Below are 19,849 nucleotides of genomic sequence, written 5' to 3' on the forward strand. Positions count from 1 at the left end.
TGCATATAAGAAGCCACTGTGTAAAGGGGACTTACTAAGAAAACAATAAATCAGAGTCATTCCATTGTAGATTGTTAATGTCATGTATTTTATTTTGTTCTTAAGGATTAAAAAAAAATAAATATTTGGGCAGTAAAATGTGACTCAATTGTAGCTGTTCATTTTCAAAACTTAAAACTGCTACATTTTACTTTGATTTTAGAGAGAACCCTGATGACTTTGAGCCACTGATGTACATGAATCAGTACATCAAATTTTCCTGATAATTGAATTGAGCCCTACAATTATCATTTGGCTTCCATGTTTTGGAAATCTCCAGCCAACAAAACCCGTCCACCTAAAATATTTGCTTAATTTGGGCCAAAACATTTTTTGGGGTTGTGAATTTTTTGGGTACCATCACTTACTTGGTTAGACACAGCCTAATAGTCATTTGAAAAGATTGGGATCTTGTCTTTTCAATTCACCCCTACATTTAAAAATTCATTTTTCTCTTTTACGTTTGGATTATTTATGACTTTGTCGGTATAGCTTACTGTTTCAGTGTGACTCCTCCGCACTGCACCTACTCTAAAATTTAGTATCGAAGAGCATTTTAATAAAACTGGTTTTGAAATATGTCAAGCAAAAAAAAAATGGGAGACATGCAGTGTCTTATTTTCATTTTCCTTCTCAATAGTGCTCCCAAACCAACTTTTAATATTTTACACATTTTGAGGGAAATATACAAGTGCAAAAAATTACTAGTAAGGTTGAAGAACTCAGTTCAGGAGGCTGCTTGACCAAAAAGAGGTCAAGCTCCACCCCTCCCATGTTCCTTTGGAGGCGGGCTCCTCTCCCCTCCAGTTTCCCTCCTGATGCCTTGCTTTGAAGATCTCAGAGACTCACCTCAGGTAAGCTAAAGGCCTGGGCTGGTGGAGGGTGTTCCACCCTCCTCCTACCCACCCATTGGCATGACTGATAGGGCTATCATTCCCTAAATACCTGATGGGCTCTAGCACTCCACGGAAGTGCTGGCCCCTCTTATTCACTCCTCCGCCCTACAGAAGTTGGGGAAAGGAGTTCTCACTCCAAATCCCACTAGTCTAGTGTAAATTCTTAATGGCATTCAACCTCCACATCCTTCTGCTTCTTAGTGGCTTTGGAGAACTCCTCCTGATTCTAGGAATAATGGGAACCTTTTAAATAAATAAACAAACATAAAAATATAAGAAAGGGAGCTGAGATAAGAGCTGTTAGCTCTTATCCAGTCCAAGTCACCTTATAGCTGTGTGGGCTCTGGCTTTGGGCCCCAGCTACGCAGCTAGGGTCCCTAGCCCAGCTGGCTGGGGCATCCTTTCCTGGGGCTAGGGGAGGATTCCCAGTCCTTCAGTAACAGGACTCCCTCCCCGGTCATGCCCCTTCACCATTCTCCCTCACACTCTTCCCCCCACCTCGCACCCCCGCACTTCTTTCCTGGAGAGGAAACAGCTCAGCTTGGGCAGCCTAGTCCTGGGCTGCCCGGCATGAGACCTCTCTGTAAACTCTCTCCGCCCTGGAAGCTTCTTCCCCGGCCTCCTCCACCTACTGTAAGGGAAGGCAGCTTTGCTCTGCCCTGATCTCATCTTGCATAAAAAGGGACATTGTCTAAGTAAAGGTTAAAAAGCTTATTGCAAGGAATTAGAGTTTCTCCTCCTCTCTTCTCAGTAATGCTGTGTGGGCAATGGCAGCTCTCTGGCAACTTGGTCCCATTGGACTGGAACACAAGTAAACTCTCCCCCTCCCCACTTCAGAACTTGCTCTGTTGCTCAGGCTCCCCATCACCTCCTTTGAATAAACAGAGGTAGTGGGTGGGGAAGAAATACATTCTGCCTTTCTCTTATTTGTTTTTACCAAGGAAACAGCAGTGCTTTCCTTTCCCTTTGGGCAGTCTGCTTGCTATAGGCCAAGTTAGAGACACATCTGGGCTCGGCTCAGCTCTAACAGGCACCATCTCCTAAGAAGCCGATATCCCTACCTTGAACACCTCAAAGACAGAAGACATATATGGCATAGCCTATCTCAGGGATTAGCACAGTTCTTTGCACACAGTGAGCACTTAATAAATAATATTACTACTACCTATGGAGAAGTTCAAAGATGGAGCAGGCAGGAGGAGTTTCGCTGTGCCTGAAGGCCCCCCGGTGTATCCTCAGTCCTCCTATTCTGGGAAGCAGTAAGTTTCCCAGATGACTAGGCACCCTGCAACCCATTTTCCAGTGAGTTGGATAAACTGGACCCTCTACACTGACACATTTCCAATTTCCCCAACACCACAGTCAAGGGGTTTATTTCCATCCTGAGTAAAAACAATCTTGCTACTTAGGGTATTAGGTGCTCTAAATTCTGAAGGCTGATAAGCCTGCTATTTGGCTGATATAAAAAAATACCAGGAGAAAATCCTGGATGCCGACTGGAGAAGGCCACTTAAGCTATCTGTGATACCATTAAGATTTCTCCCAGTGCCTGCAAGCCCCAATTTAGGACAGGCAAAGATGTGATTATTACTACTTCCAGGGCCATGGCCACCATAGCTAGCTCTTGACATTTGCCTATTTGAAGTTAACTACCCCACAAATCAGGGTGGAACATTTTCAGTGGGCAAGACATTTTTTGGGAGAAGATAATCAGGCCCTCCCTCCTAAGAGAAGCAGAATTAGGAAAGCAGATGTGGTTCTGTTGGCCCCTCTTCCATTGTCCCTCCTTCAAACAGATCCTGGAGGAAGTTTTATGTTGGGTGCCATGGCTCTGAAAAGGACTGTCATCATAACCAGGGTCAGAGTGCTGACAAAAGTAGCATACAAGGGCTCAACAACCATTCCTGGCAGTTTGCTGGACCAACTGATTGGAGAAGTCCTGGATCTCCACAAATGGTCCCCACATACTAAAGTTGCATGAGAGCCATTTGATCATTGGGAAAGGCCTGAAGTTGATCTTCATACCTTAGAATAGAACTGCAAAGTAGCTGTACTCTGCTCCAGATTATTAAGCACAATGACAAGTGACAGCAGCAACAAGTGCTGCTCTGATTCTGGTTTAGAAATGTCAGGTCTGGTATACTCTTCCCCCAGGGTTCAGGATTACAGCAAAACTAAGGGCCCAAAGTGCAAGGATAATCTGGGTGGACCCCCACCCCCACCCCCCAACCCACCCACCCATTTCAGCCAGGCAAGATCTCTAAGCCTGGTGTGAGTGGCCCAACTGGGTTGTAACTAGCTTCTGGTCTCCCTGACTTAGATCAGATTTAACATCCAGGACCACAGATGTGGTTGCTAGCAGCTTGGCTCCTGAGCGGGTAGAGAGAAACATATTGGAAGTGCCAAACCATGTGTCCAGTATCTCATTAGCCTACTAGGCTTACCTATCCATGAAACTGGATGCTATTCTTTCTTTGTGCCCAGTGCTGGAACTTTGAATTGTTTGAGCATCTTGTCCATCTGGAATACTTGTCTCTCCTGAAACAAGCTGCCCTTCTTGGCTATCTCTGCCTTTCATGTTCTTTTAAGAGGTAGGTTGGTGAGGTGTTTTCCCTTCCCCGCCTCCCTGCCCTCCCAGAAACCTGGTTCATGAAGGGCCTATTCAAGTATCCTGCTATTCAGAATCACCCCCACTATAGGTAATACACACACTCACCTTTTCTCACCCAGGATAGCCAGCCTTATTTATGAACCCCTATGTAGCTATGGCCTCAAATCCTTCTCCAGAAGGTTTTGGTTCTGGTTGCCCACCTCCCCCAGTAAGCTGGTGAATTACAGATGTTAGTGACTGATCCCTACATTACCAGGATCTTTAACCACCTGGTTCTACTTCTCAAGGTGGTTTGTAGAGCCTTTACATGAGCAAGAGATCATTTGCCTCCATTCTTACCAAATTAAAATCCCCCCTTGGGAAGCTGCCCATTATACCCTGGATGTCAGGCAGCTATTTCTCCAAAACATGTAGGGTTCATAATAAGCAATTCTGTACTTGGGACTCTGATCATGAGACAATCTATCTCAGAGAGAATGCTGACAAAATAGCTAATTGACTACATTAATTTCTGTATTGAAAGAGTGGGATTCACCTGCCAGGGCTAGTTTCCCCTCACTTCATCGGGCTAGGACAGCCACTGGAGAGCGGCCTTGATCCATGTCTCCTTGGAAGGTCCATTATTTTTATCAGCCTTAGTTGAATGCAGTAGAGAACCTTGTTTGGGTAGCTCTATCTTACAGCACCTGTTTCAAGAACCTCAATGCCACTCCAGAAAACCCTAGAGCCAGGGGGGCGAACTCCAATGGCCCAAGGAGGGCCTATCACACAGATAAAATTGACTGTGAAGGGGCGAGACCATTCGCTTCCACTCTCATAGATTTTTGGGCAGGGTGAGCAGCCCTAGCTGAGCTGCCGTACCTCTTGGAGTGGGAAAGGGGTTAGTGGTGAAGCCAACACCTTCGCTCCACTTTTTGCCCCTGCTACTGCCAGACTGCTACCCCTGGCCCAGCCTTAGAGCCTGCGGGATTTCTCAGTCCCCCACTGGATTCCATGGCCAGGGTAGAGGCACCCTAAATCCCCAGTTCCAGAGCCCAATGAGAACAGTTCATACATCCACCTCACAGGCAGTTCCAGGGGTGAGGTTGAGTGTCAGGGATCCAGAGGCACTGCAACAGCATTCACCCAATGAGATTGCACAGTGGCCACAGAGCTTCCCAGTCTGAAGCCGCCAGTTGTGGCCACCCCAGGATGGATGACTCTGGCTCCGCTGGCCCATCGAGTGCCAATGCCAGGGCCACTGCCTCTTGGCTGGCATCAGCAACTGTGGAGGAGGAAGAGAAACAGGAGGAGAAGGAGAAGGTAAAGGATGAAGAGGAGGGAAATGAAAAGGAGGAGGAGGAGGAGGAGGAGGAGAAGGAAAAGGAGAATGAGGAGGAGGAGGAATGGGAAAAGGAGAATTAGGAAGAGGAGGAGGAGACGGCGGAGGAGGAGGAGGAGGAGGAGGAGGACGGCGCGACAGCGGAGGGTAAGTACCCTCTTCCCTTCCTCTCCCTTCCCCACTCCTCCGCCTCCTCCTCTTCTTCCTCTCTTCCTTTTATTCCCTTTCCCGCTTCCTCTTCTCTCTCCATCTTCCTCCCTTATTTTTCCTCTCCTCTTCCCCACGCCCCCGACCTTTTTACCCTCCTCTCCCTCTTTTCCCTACCCCCTCAAAGTTCTGCCCCCAAGCCCAAACTGAAAATTTGGCACCTCCAACTGGAGTAATCACCTGGCTTGTCTGTTACCCACCTTTGCAGAAGCAAGGGTTACATTCCGTAACCTGAGTTCTCCGAAGGTGTGTAGACATGCCAGATGATCACACCCGCCCTCCTCCCCTCTTTCGAGGGCGGTGCCTTTTACTCTTTGTGCTCTCTTCGGCAGGGCTCCGGCTCTGTCGGGAAACTGGAGGGAAGAGGGGCCCGCCTCCATAGGAACATGGGAGGGGCGGAGCCTGACCTCTTTCTGGTCAGGCTGCCTGCTATCCAGGGAGGCAGCCCCTCAAGCTTTACAAGGACGAGTCCAGGGGTATCCGGGAGCAGCTACCAAAGTCATCATCTGGCGTGTCTACCCTCCTTCGGAGAACTCAGGTTACGGTAAGTAATCCTTGATTCTAGCAATTTATATAATGTGAGGGAAATACACAGGTACATAAAAGAGCTCTAGTAAGATTGAAGACCTCAGTTTATATGAAGTAATATTCCGGTTGAATCATGCGGTGTGGGAAGGGGCTGTCTTATTCAGTGCAATTAGAGAACATTCAGTACACTGACCATGCCTACTGGTTTTTCTTTGAAATCTGACCCAGTAGATTGCAATATCTTGGTAATGAAAACTTCACTTGAGTAGAACTCTAAATATTATATTAATACCATTTTATGATATATGTTTTAAAATTAAACATAATATTAAACATGATAGAAGCAAAATGGCCTAGTGGATAGAGCCTGGGCCTGGGAGTCAGAAGGTCATGGGCTCTAATCCTGGATCCTCCACTTGTCTGCTGAGTGACGTTGGGAAAGTCACTTCACTTCTCTGGGCCTCAGTTCCTCATCTGTAAAATGGGGATGGAGACTTGTGAGCCTCATGTGGGACAGGGACTGTATCCACCCCGATTATCTTGTATCTACCCCAGTGCTTAGAAGAGTTCCTGGCATAGAGTAAGCGCTTAAAAATACCATAATTATTATTATTATTGCAATACACAGAAGTTGCTCACTTAAATTTAAATGGTTAAATCTTTATTTTCTTCTTTGCTTCTTTATCCTCCCATATCCCTGTCCTTCAGCAGAGGACTGGGCCCCCTAAGAAATGAGGAATAGAATAATATCCCTCATGTACTAGTCATCCCTACCATTTGTATTCTATTGCCTGAACTAAGTCTTTTCCATAGTAACTCTTGTTCTAAGTCTCTGATTTTCTGGTTTTCCTAGCCTTTATTGGAAACTTTTTATCAGTTCTGCTCATCCGATGAGGCTTTAATGAGTGCAGTAAATCCACTAATCCCCGTGTGTCCAGTGAGAATGGTGGACATTGGTGTATGAGTATGGGCTATTCTAAGGAAAGGTCCTAACCTGTGACCCTCCTCAATTTGTCTTTCCTCTTGATTCTATTTTAGTGACTCTGCTTTTCCCTGGAGAAACTGAAACAGTCCTTTTAGTTTCCCAAGTCAAAGGGTTAATTGTAAGGAAGGATATTGATCTTGCTTACAGGAGAAAAAAATCCAGTTTTGTTTAAATGTTTCATAGTCTCAGTGAGAGGTAAACTTGATTCTTTGGTGGAAATTTTTAGCAGTCCAACTGGATTTCTTCCAATTAAATGAGATTGCTGGGACATCCTGCTTCTGTTGTACTCTTCCAAGAACTGAGTACAGTTCTTTGCACTCAGTAGGTGCTCTATAATTGCCACTGATGATAATGATATTTAAACTTTCATAGATACTGCTGTCAAATTTTAGAGATATAGAACATCCTTATTTGCAGGTGCCAGTCATTCTCGTGCCTGTCTTAAATTGGTCAAGAGACTAGTATTTTTACTGGTAATAAGGAACTGTCACTGAATTCTGCTCACTGAACAGTGCACTGTTAAATGGTGTAGTGATTGACAGAGAAGTAGAAAATTGAAATAAGTAAAGCCAGCATATCAATGGGGTAACTGCTAATATCCAGCTTTTCTTACTGTTGGGCAACATCTCTACCACGAGAGCCCCCAGAGTATCATAGAGAATCACCTGTACACATTAAACGTGGTGTCACCAAGACTGAATCATTAATGGCGACTTCCTAGAATAATGCCGGATCACTAGCACTGAAGTGGTGGATACTGTACTAACACACCACCATGCAACAGAGAGCTTGTAACTTCAAGATTCTTGGGTAGATGCTAAATGATGCATTGAATTAGGATAGCTAAGCAAGCAGGTAAAAGAAAGGCAGTAAGGAGTCACTGAAGCCCAATTTTAAGCCACATTATCGAACTCTTAGCAGTGTTACCCAGTTGTGGAATTCAAGGAAACGGCGGTGGTGGAGAGTCCAATTGAAGTACCATAATTAGAAACGAGCTGACCACTTTAAAGCAAAGATATCCTTTAACCTTGAGCCCTTGCTGCACAGACTGCAGTTTTGCAGCCTACTCACCTAGTGTGTCTCAGTTCCAGGCTCTATATGGATGAATGCCTGAGAAGCAATCTGTCTCATCTACATCTCCAGATTAAGCTATAGAAGACCCCAAGCAGGGCTAACGTGGCCCTAGGTCTCACTCATATGCAGTATCAAACATGTGTCCTGTGTTTTCACGCATGTTAGGTTATCTCAGTGGCCTCCTAATCTCCACTGGAACAATGTTGTATGTGAGAAAAACCAGGCACGTGCAGCAACACCACTACAACACAGTCCCTGATCCAAAATGGCTCCACAAGGAAGAGGCTTGCAAGGACTATCTGAACCTGTCAGGCTTAAGCCTGGCTTCATTTGCTTTGTGCTGTCCCAATCTGAGCTCATATGGCCTTGGACCTGCAGGAAACTATAGGCTAGATTTGGTCTTATCCAGTTTCATAATAGGTCCTATTGGCCTTTTCTTGGAGCAGCAAATTTTGAGTCAATCAGTCAATCGTATTTACTGAGTGCTTACTATGTGCAGAGCACTGTATTAAGTGCTTGGGGGAGTACAATACACCAGAATTAGCAGACACATTCCCTGCCCATAATGAGTTTACAGTCTAGAGGGGGAGACAGGGTGACAATTGTTCAGGAAAGAAAAAAAGTAAACATTTGAATAATAATAATACAAAGTACCATATATATTTGTGCAATTGCCATTTGCACCTCCACAAACTATCTGAACACACTATAGCAGAAGTCATTAGCGGGATACGGTATGGAAAGATTCCTTTTTTGATGATGGGGATTCAGAAGTGCTCCTCCCCCAGCAAGCAGCGCAGTGATTTGATGTGTGAAAATTATGCTTTTTTTAAACTGAAGTGGCAGCCCAAAGCTTAATGTGGTAGAAAAACCAGTCCACCTCTGGTTCTATCCTTCTCTGGCTGCCATTGCCAGGGAGAAGTCTTATCCCCATTGGAGTGAAGGGCAGACAGAGATTACCTTCCTAACTTTTAGAATGTTGGGACCAGGGACGGCCCTTCCTGGAGCAGGAAGAGCCTGGGGACTATTTCTCAGCAGTAATGTACTGCTGTTTTTTCTGGCAGATGTTTTTGTTGTTGAATTTATCGTGTTACCTAACCTAGTGTATCTGCCATGCCCACTTTAGACTGTGAGCCCCTCTGTGGGCCAGGAACCATATATAAATCAATGAATATGTATTTTTTCTCCTGTGTGCTCTCATATTTTAAGTTCTTAATAAATACCATTGCTTTTGCTATTACTGCTACTAGTACTGTATACATGTATGCAGCAAGGAAAGGATTGCTGCTTATGTAATACTGTGTTCAGATGCACCTATTCACAGAGGAAAAGATCCTGGCAGAAACATCCAACTTCAGAACCAGACTACATTATGCCGTCTCTCATGTTTACTGAACATTTATTTTGATCTATCACATCTTCTGATCAAAATTAGTATTTCTTAAAGCAGTTTGAATATGCTGAATACAGACATGTATTCTAACAGAAAAATGGTCTATTCATATTGTTCTATTCTAATAGCCATAATGATTGAAGTTGAGACATGGTTCATCAAGAATAGAATAGATAGAAAGCTTGAAAATGTAGCAAAATTTTAAACAATTGTGTATATATGTATATATTTACATATATACATTCTGGTTGCTGGCTTGATGGAGAATTAGATTGAAAAATCTGTGCTTAGAACAGTGTTGGACACATAATAAGTGCTTAACAAATGCCATGAAAAAAGTGACAGAACCAAAAATTGCTGAGCATTCTGAGGTTCTTGGTATGAAGCTAATCTTGCCTTCATAACACCAGATGACCCTATCAATTCCTAAAAGGTACAAAAAAGTACCTGATTATATAGTAGGTCATACATGATCAACATTCTAGATGCATGACATAAGAAAAAGGCAGTATGCAGCAGTTCAGGATTAGTAGATCGTATGTCTTGCTGCCTGATGGCAGCCTTTCAAAGCTTTTATTAATACTGAAGGTCCCCATAATATAATCATAGGGATATTTCATTTGGTTTAGAGCAAATTCATTCTAAGCTGTAGCTATTTCTAAGACTTTGCCCAATATATGCTAATTGACCATGGTGATAAAAATTGGTTTAGGTAAAAAACATTAGAAGATACCAAATTCCTGAGCCTCAAGTTTTTTTTTAATTACTCTTAGACTATGAAAAATGAAAAATAAAGCTAACTAAATCATATTGGCTTTTAATTTTCTATAATTGCAAGTAATACTTCTGTTCAGTAATTTAAAAAAAATACATTTGCATTTAAAAGAACCCCATTTGAGTAATTCCACATCACAGAACTCCTTCTATGCTAGGAAGCATGTGGCCTCGTACCTGAGGAATGTGAATATCTAACAAATTCAAGCCGGGTCCTGTACTTTTCTGCTATAACAAATGATTGGTAGAGATTGAGTTATTGTAAAAGAACCGTGTCATGGGATCAGTGTCTGCTATTTGGAAAATAAATGACTTAATCTGACTGCAATATTTATTTTCCATAAAAGATGAGAGATGTAGCAATATGAGACAATTATTCTGTGACAGTAATCGGTTTTGTTGACATTATCTCTCGAATGTAATTGACCCATTACAAAATAGAAGTTTTGTTGCTGATCAGTTTTGCATGATTAACATAACTATTGATTGGAATATTTATTTCTTTGACAGTATTCTCTTCTTTTTTCATTTGCACTTGTGGGAAGATAAATATAGAGTTAGGCTCAGCTAAACCTAATAATTCTTACCTATTCTTGACCAATTTTATTCTTTAAAAGAAAATGCATATTATAAAATATAACGGTATTTATATGGAAAAACTGAACTGATGACTTTAACATTTTCTTTTTTTTCCTCTATTGCACTAACCACATCAAATTGTAATTGTTCCCAACAGTTTTTGTTTTGAATCTCAGAGTAATGATTTTATTTGATGAAAGTTCCAGATCATTGCTCAGACTTTCCTGTAAATCCACTGAAGTAGCATATCAGTTAAATCACCCCTACCCACTAGCAGCATGGATAATAATAGCATTAGTAACAATTGAAAACCTGGAGATGTCTCATAGCATAAATAATTCTAAATGTATGGCTTTCCCCCAAATGATCTCCTCTCAGAACTCATCTGTAATCTTGTTAAATTAGAACTCTTCCAGTATTTTTCTGACTCTTACAGTTAAGGTTACCATATTGATTTTATTTTATAGTCTAAAGCTTTTGGATTCTTAGCACTAATATGTTTCCTGGGCCAAGAGCTTTTCCCCTTGAGGCATTAGAATCTTAATATTTTGACTATTTAAGACTACAATACAATCTAACTCCTGCACAATTTTTGGTAATTTAAAAATTTGGTTTCCTTCAACTCATTCTGTGGCTGTTGAAATGAAATCTCAATCTTGAAATGGAAAATGATGTTTTGAAATTTTTTTTAAAAAAAGCAGCATTCATGTATCAAGTATTGATTCTCTAATGATGTTCTTCACTATTGAAGAAATGGTCATGTCTCAGTATGGTGCCCTGGTGAGCTTCAAAGGAGTTTGAGCTTTTGCTTTCTTTCAGTTGAATGTGGAGCCTAGACCGCCTTTCATATTGAGGGATGTTTTGGATGAAGACCTGTACCAATGTGTTAGAGTGTTCGAGGGTAGCTGCCCAAGATGATTTTTTTTGCCGGTTTACTGTACAGTATTTATACTATTATTTTGAGAATGGTTTGGGTTATTGAAGAACAGAATGCTGCAATGTTCTAAAGAGGAGATCTGGATTTTAAAATCCCAGCACGGATCTAGTGCTCAGAATAGAAATTTTCACTTTTTTTTTTAAATGGTATTCATTAAGCGCTTATTATATGTCAGGCACTGTACTAAGTACTGGGGTAGACAAGTCAATCAGTCCCACATGGGGTTCACAGTCTTAGTCCCCCATTTACAGATGAGGTTACTGAGGCACAAAGAGGTTAAGTGACTTGCCCAAGGTCACACAGCAGACAAGTGGCTGAGTCAGGATTAGAACCCACATCCTTCTGACTTGCAGGCCTTCTGACACTCTTCTGATGGAAACATTACAATGTTTGTTATATAAAAAACTGATTTCAAGATTTCAGATTAACTTGCCATATGTTCAAATCATTTTATTGTAGATTAAAATTAAAAAAAATCATGGTGGCTACTTACTTTAGGCTCAGATGATATCATCAGCAGGCTACTGTTATAGAATTACATCCATACTTTTGCTATAGTTTTTAGGGGTTTTTTTTGGTGAACTTGGAGTGTGGTAAATTGCTTTGTGTGCAAGAGTTTACACACTTTATTTTTAAGAATCAAGAATAAGAGGATGACTAGGAAGAAATTACATTTTGTCTTAAGCCAATTTGATTTCAAATAATTACAGTACTTTCATTTAACAAAATAAAATGTTGGAACTGCCAATGAGGATTTGATTTTAACTCAAGATAGGCTCATTTCTCACTCTGATGTGCCAGCAATTGATAATAATGATGAGTTCTATTCTCCCACTCAGGTAGGCAGGAAAAAGGGGCTAGATAAAACCTTGGGGGAATCCTTATGCAGAGGATTTATTAGTAAAACCCCAACTATCTTTCCCTGCACTAAGCACAGCATTCCTGCTCAGGGCGAGTGTCTATTCACCCTCAATATTGTGCAGTGAAGTACCTAAAGAGTGAATTTCCAGCTGCCACTCTCATTTTCTGCCTGTCTTACTGGGACCTCTTCATTGGAAGAGTGTCCTCAGTGGGAGATGGCACTGTAACACTACTGAAGTTTGGGACTTATGGGTTCATTTCTCTCTGTCTAACTGCATGTTTCCCTTTCCTGGGACTTACTTGCTTTACCTTGCTCTTGGGCTTTTAACTAATAATGATAATAATGGCATTTGTTAAGTGCTTACTATGTGTCAAGCACTGGTAGATACAAGCTAATCAGGTTGGACACAGTCCAGTTCACAATTACTGGTTGAGATAACTGAGGCACAGAGTGACTCTCCCAAGGACACACAGCAGACAAGTGGCAGAGCTGGAATTAGAACCCATTTCTTTCTGACTACCAAGCCCATGCTCTATCCATCAAGGCATTCTGCTTCTCAACTATCTTTCGTAGTCCAAGATAGTAGTCTAGATAAAGACACTACTCGTCTAGGTAAGGTTATTAGAATTAGGTAGATTACCTAATCTACTTCAGTTTATATCTATCCCTTGTTTAGAAAAGGCTAATTTGATATATATGGTAACTCCTGAAGTCAATAAATTTGTTCTGTTAGTTCTTCTTGTTCAGGCTCCCTATTAGGGTTCTCACTGGATATTTTTGAGAATTCACAATGTTTAGCAGAACCAGTATGAATAAATCAGAAAGCAATGGTGTTTTGAATTATTGTCCACCAAAACTCTGGTCATTTTCTATCATCCCCTGCTGAAAATGCCAAAGATCAAAAAGGATGTTGTGGTCCTCCTAAACATGGTCTGTATTAATATTGAAAATAAGAATTAGCCTGGCCAAGTGGAAAGAACATGGGCCTGGGAGTCAGAGGACCTTGGTTCTAATCCCAGCTCTGCTGATAGCTTGTTGTGTGATCTTGGGCAAGTCACTTAAATTCTCTGTGCTCCTTGAAGATTCTGTCATTCTTACGTTCATTCCAGGATACACACAATGTGGTTGGATTTTGTGAGAGAGAGAGAGAGAGAGAGAGAGAGTGTGTGTGTGTGTGTGTGTGTGTGTGTGTGTGTGTGTATGAAGTCCAATGAAGGACTCAAATTTAACACTACACTGTGCACAAAGATTATCTTTTGTTGTGCTATTGTGTTTTTTTAGGGCCTGGTGCTGTTTTTGTTTTTACATTTTTGACTCAAAGTCTTCTGCTTCTGATTAAAAATAACCACTCATCTGTTGATTGCAGTACAGTTCACTATACTTCCTGTGTCCCAGTTTTCAGCATTAATGGCATGTTGTGTAAGACTTCACTTTATTGCTTCCTTATCGTCTCTGTCCCCCATGTTTCATTTACTTCTTTCCAGAGCACCATACGGCAGTTTTTTGAGTTTGCTGTCATGTCCCACCGCGGGCAATTCTGTAGGGGCGACCATAGGTACAGTGCTAGGAGAATCACATTTTTCAGAGACTTCATTTGGAATCAAGTCTTCCTATTCACTGTTGAGCTCGGCCCATAACTGATGCTGGTGTAACTGCTTACAGTGTCGGATCCGAGATGGAGAGCACTACCACTACATAAGCTTGAAGCTTCATCAGAAGTCTACTATGCTCCTGCTACAATCCAATCAAACTCCCTATTAGTCTCCAAAGCAGGTTTTACCCAGCATGCATCAGATGCTTGGCACCAGAAGTGATAATAAGTTGCTCTGCACATAATTAGCACTAAATTTTGATTGGTTGATTTCCCCTTCTACCACCAATGTTGTAGGCAGCTGCTCTAAAGTAGTGCTTAGGAGGGTCATCCTCCCCACCCCCTTACCCCAGATTCACACCTGTGAATGGTCAACAAGTTGATTAGGTCAATGACTTCATACTAATGCATACATGCTATTCCTCAGTGGTCTACTTTGGACTCTCAGTGCTTCTGTCTCTCCTTCCTCCTACTTTCCCTTCTCCTTCCTTACTTCCCCCCTTTTAATCATCTTTTTCTTGATTGTACTGCTCTCTTCTTCAGGTGTGCTGTTACCAACTATACATCCTAACCAGACTCTCGCTGGGTGATTTACTAACACATAAATCAGTCAATTGCATGTATCATGTGTATTGCAGAGCACTGTACTAAGCTCTTGAGAGAGTGCAGTAGTTAGAATACACAATCCCTGCCCTCAAGGAGATTGCAGTCAAGATGGGGAGACATACAAATAAATTAAAGTTGGGAGGAGGAGTAGAGTATATAAGAAATGTAAGTGCTATGGGGGTTATGGTAACAAGTGCTTATATGGCACAAAAGAGCTGAGGTGCCAGTTGGGAAATATAAGGAGGGGAGATTAGAGATTATTTAGGGAAGTCGTCCTGGAGGATATGTGCTCTCAATAGGGCTTTGAAGATGGGGAAAGCTCTCAGCAAGCATGAGAGATGAGAATGAGGCACAGTGAGCAAGCTAGCCTGAGCGAAACAAGGAGGTGAACTGGGGAGTAAGAGTAAAAGGGATTGGATAAGTAAATGGGAGAGAACTGATTGAGTTCTTTAAAGCCACTTTAATTCCCAATCACTGGTATTTGTTGAGTGCTTACAGTTTGCAGAACACTTTCCTAATCCACATGGGAGAGTACAGTCTAACAGAGTTGGTGGTCACAAGAAGCTTCTAGTATAGAGAAAAAGAGCATATAATGATAATAATAATGATATTTGTTAAGCGCTTACTATGTGCCAAGCACTGTTCTAAGCACTGGGGTAGATACAAGGTTGTCCCACATGGGGCTCACAGTCTTAATCTCCATTTTACAGATGAGGTAACTGAGGCACAGAGAAGTTAAGTAACTTGGTCAAAGTCACACAGCTAAGTGGTGGAGGCAGGATTAGAACCCACCACCTCTGACTCCCAAGCCCAGGCTCTTTCCACTAAGCCACACTGCTTCTTTATATGGTGCTTCTCTCATATAATGGCTACCTTCTCAGTATCCCTGAATCTGCACTCCAAACTGCTTAAGTGATTGGCCTTGCCCTCAGTGATATGTGACCAATCACACACTTTTTCTTACAAGGCTGTTGTTGTTCTTCTTGTTGTTCCTTTCCCTTTGTTCCTTCAATTTTCAGTGTTCTGTTCTCCTTTCTCCTTGACATCTCTCTTTCTTCAGTTAAACAGTCCTGGTTACACACCTTGAGTTATTCATTCATTCATTCATTCATTCATTCAATCATATTAATTTCACACTTATGTGTGTAGAGTACTGTACTAAGTGCTTGGGAGAGTACAATATAACAATGAACAAACACATTCCTTGCCCACAACGACCTCATCTCACAGTCTAGAGGGGGAGACAGAGCCCAATATGAATGAATAAATTACAGATATGTACATAAGAGATGTTGGGTTGGGAGGGAGGATGAATAAAGGGAGCAAGTCAGGGCAACGCAGAAGTAAGTGGGAGAAGAGAAAAGGGGGCCTTAGGGAAGGCCTCTAGGAGGAGATGTGCCTTCAGTAAGTGTTTTACCGTGAGGAGACTAATCGTCTGTCAGATTTGAAGAAGGGGAAGGCATTCTAGGCCAGAGGGAGGAGGTGGACAAGGGATCGGCGGCAAGATAGATGAGATCGAGGTACAGTAATAAGGTTAGCATTAGTCACTTCTGTGCTCTAAGTTTACACTTTAAAAATACTTGTTTCTCACTTTCAACCTGAAGAATAGGTTGTTTCCTCAATTAAGGAAACTGTGCCACATAAAGCTTGATGATCATGCATTGTCTGTGGAAGAGACCGTCTTGGCATTATAGCACGTCAGTGCCCCACCTGTCAAATTGCAGAGCTTCTCATATCCTTTTCAGATAACATTCCTCTGCCACAAAAACCATTCACACTCTGCTCATGAAAAATTGGTTGAAGTAGAACTTTACAAGGTATAGAACTAACCTAAAAAGATAAGTATAATGTCATTTCTACACTAGCTAAATCAATCAGGAAGGGTCACAAGTCTAGTTTATGTATTTTGTGTCCTCTTTGGGCACCTCTCAGGGTATAGGGCCTAAGCTGAGATTTTCTGGATCCAGTATCCACGTGATTTCATTCAAAGGTGTTTTTTTAAAGGTATTCATTAAGCACTTACTATGTGTACTAAGCGCTGGGGTGGATACAAGCTAATCGGGTTGGACACAGTCCATGTCCACAGCCTTAATCCTTATTTCACAGATTAGGTAACAGAGAAGTTGTGACTTTCCCAAGGTCTCAGAGCAGACAAGTGACAGAGTCAGAATTGGAACCCAGGTCCTTCTGATTCCCAGGACTTTGCTCCCTCCACTTGGTCATGCTGCTTCTCAGGTGTTATTAGTATTCATCTTAGAATTCTGAACTGCTGAGAGAAGCCTCCTAGGTATATATACTATACTGATTAGCCAAACCATATAGTGTTGGAAGACTGATGTGAGGAAAAAAAATGTTTATGACACTAGGAAGAAAAGGAAGAAAACCTAAGCTAAAGAAACAAAACCGATATGTAGTAGTAATAACAATCATAAAATCCTAAACCATTCTATGCAGCCTTTGTCCCTATACTCAATATTTACTATTTTTTAAATACTATCTATATACTTTTCCATTTTGGACTGTAAGTGCAATATTTAACAAGTTTTTTCACCGATTTCTTTACGATATGTGTTCTGAATATTATGAGGAGAAGTTAGCAAAAAGTGTTCAGTATCTGCCATATAAGAAAAAAAGGCAGAATGTTTTAATAATGATTGAAATGAATGAATGAAAATTCAAAGCACTTGATAAAAGTAGAATAATGCCTTGGCTGTGGACTTGTGAAAATTAGCTACATACATCAATAACTTTGTATTCTTATCTGAATTTATTGAGAAACTTGTAATTGCACAGTGAAACTCGTCATGGTAATATATTAGAAATGTTAACAGGTTTAATATGAAAGGAAATTCTACTTTAGAGAAAATCATGAGAAATTGAACTAAATGAAAGATCATATGAAGAAATAGCTTTTTTGGAACAAATAATAATTATATTGTTTTATCCATATGGAAATGCCTTGACATATTTAATGTATTGGTATTTTGAAAATGCTATTTATCAGAAATTCAAGAACTCTTGTGTTTGTAAAAATTGGAAACCAGGAGAGATATTACAAAGGTGGGATTCAATATATATGATTTGGGATTTTTTTTTAATAAGAAAGGCTCTTATATTTTGAGCTGTATAAATCTGATTTGCAAACTAACCCTCTACCAGCTTATTGAAAAAAAAACACACTAACATATTGCTGCACTATATGTGAAAATTGAGCAGGTGTCCAAGATAGGCAGGTGTTAAGGTAGATGTTTGAACTTGCCCTAGATTGCTAGTTGACTCCTGTGAAGTTCTACTAACAGGTGGCAAGCTGATTGGAGTACCATGTGACATTTATCAGGGGAGCTACTTGGTTGACAGGCTGAAGAAGAGGGTCTTTGCTTTGATGAGAAAATTGCCAAAACTCATGTCTCATTAGTGTTTCCTAAGGTTCTTTGGAAGTGAACAACAGTTTAATTAAGGCCTGACGTAAACACGTTTCTGCACACTTTCCCTGCAGCATTTTATCACATTAGAAATGATCAAAATCGTTGCCTTGGGCTGCCTTGAACAGATATACATCTGGAACGCCATTTGTGCAAGCTGCCGGTGAGCAAGCTGCATACGCTGTGCTTCATGGCAACTCTCTTCTGCCTCCCTTTGTAGATGAAATTACCTTGTTGGGAAATGAGTTGATCTAACTATTTATTAGCTTAAGCTTTTATCTCTTTGATGCAATACTTCAAAATTTATAACACAGTATGACCCACCATGATATGTTGCAATATCATGAAAATATAGCTGTATATTAAGTGACAAGAATTTACTGATGCTTTTCTGATTTCATTCAATATTTTAAGAAAATGGCAAAAAAATAGGACAGTGATAAAATGCCTCCCCTCTTCAATGTTTGCTTTACCCATGTGTGATTGGCACTAAATCTGTAGTTCTTCATAATTCTAGCCTTGAATATAATGCATATAAACATTCTTTGATGGTTCTGTTGCCTTTTTCTGAATTGTTCCCTTATAAGAGTGTTTAAACTTTCATATAAAGGTACAGGAAAGAAGAACAGCATCAGGTGTCAGCTTTCTTCATCTTTAGCCATCCCTCTCTTTCTCCGTTATCTCTTTCTCTCTTAGCTTGAATTCTACATTCTACTCTTTAACCCCCACCTCTCCATGTACTCTTTTGAAACCATTCCTTTCTGACTGAACTATTCTCATTCCTTCTCACATCTTTTCCTTCTTCAATACTTTTGGGCTTTTCTTTTAAAATAAAGCTTACCAGCCTTCTCTCATCCATGTCATGCCAAAATCAGCTTCTGTAAGTCAAAAACCTGTTTCAGGTGATCAGAGACAGTGGGGAAGGATGGGCAGGAGAATGGAGGAGAAGGGAATAGAGGGAGAAGAAACCCCTGACATCAAAGGAGACCACAGAGAACTTAATAAAGACCTGGCCATAGGAATCCCATGTCTGCTGGTCTCCCTCTCAAACCTCTCCCCGACTCCTTCTTCACTGGAATCCCCCTTCTTTTCTATGGCTGGCTGTCTCCCCTTTTCTCTGGTCACTTTCTCTGAACCTATCCTTAGTCAGCTCTCTCCTTAGTCCTTCTATCACTCTTCAGGGGGAGTAGCAGGATGGAGGTTGCAAGGCATACATGAGACTTTCTGCCTAAAGACTGCACAGGTACTGGAATTTGCATATGTACCTGACCTGTGCCCACAGATTATTCATCCATACTTGACCTATTTCTACAAAAAGAGGTATACTAACTGGGCCAACTTGTCTCAGGACATACAGACAATTCATTTGGTAGTATCCATTGAGCACTTGCTGTGTGTAGGGTATCATACTAAGCACTGCAGTGTATAATTAAAGCAAAAGACAAAGTACCTGACCTCAAGAAGTTTACATTCTAATCTACAATAAAAACAAATTTTCTGGTTAGTTGACCCAGACCCACACTAAAAGTACTTTGGCATAAGGATCTGCCTCTGTTGCAAGACCAGCTGAAGCTTAGAAATGTAGAGATATAAAGATTGTTTTGGTGCTGGTGCAGTTTGCCCCATACAGGGTCTCTGTCACTGCTTCGGGCCTGCCTCTCAGTGTTCTGATCTTCATGAAACCTCTGTTCAAGGAGCACAATCCTCTCTTTATTGCTTCCCACTAGATTGGTCTGTGGTTGTCTACCAATAATCCACTGTTATATCATGTTGTTTGAGACTGTGCTTCACTACATTTTTAAAACATCTTTTCTGTCCTTGTTGCTTGATTGTACACCCTTTTTTCCACCATACAGCAGCTTCTAGGGTTTCCTGATGTTATTTTTTTCCTCAAGTGTTCTGCCCAGCTAAGTTGTTTTGTTGTGAGCATTACCATGATGCTGGTGTGCTGATGGCATTCCAAGACCTCATGGGTGGTATTCTTGTCCTTCCATTTGATGTTGAATAAGGTTCATAGGTCATAT

The 19,849-nt window shown here is 41.3% G+C and overlaps 1 protein-coding gene across 10 annotated transcripts in view; it reads left to right on the top strand.

Annotated features, from left to right (window-relative positions):
- NFIB (nuclear factor I B) overlaps positions 1-19,849 on the top strand; it is a 312,498-nt gene that overhangs the window by 239,834 nt on the left and 52,815 nt on the right. For 6 of the 10 annotated variants that reach the window (XM_029055083.2, XM_029055080.1, XM_029055078.2 and 3 more), the window contains exon 7: positions 5,613-5,618. The exons of the other annotated variants lie outside the window; for them this stretch is intronic. In XM_029055083.2, coding sequence (XP_028910916.1) covers positions 5,613-5,618 — 6 coding nt within the window. The remainder of the gene's footprint in view (positions 1-5,612; positions 5,619-19,849) is intronic. 10 annotated transcript variants of the gene reach the window in all.

This window comes from Ornithorhynchus anatinus, chromosome X5, assembly GCF_004115215.2.
Source record: "Ornithorhynchus anatinus isolate Pmale09 chromosome X5, mOrnAna1.pri.v4, whole genome shotgun sequence".
Classification (NCBI taxonomy): Eukaryota; Metazoa; Chordata; class Mammalia; order Monotremata; family Ornithorhynchidae; genus Ornithorhynchus; species Ornithorhynchus anatinus.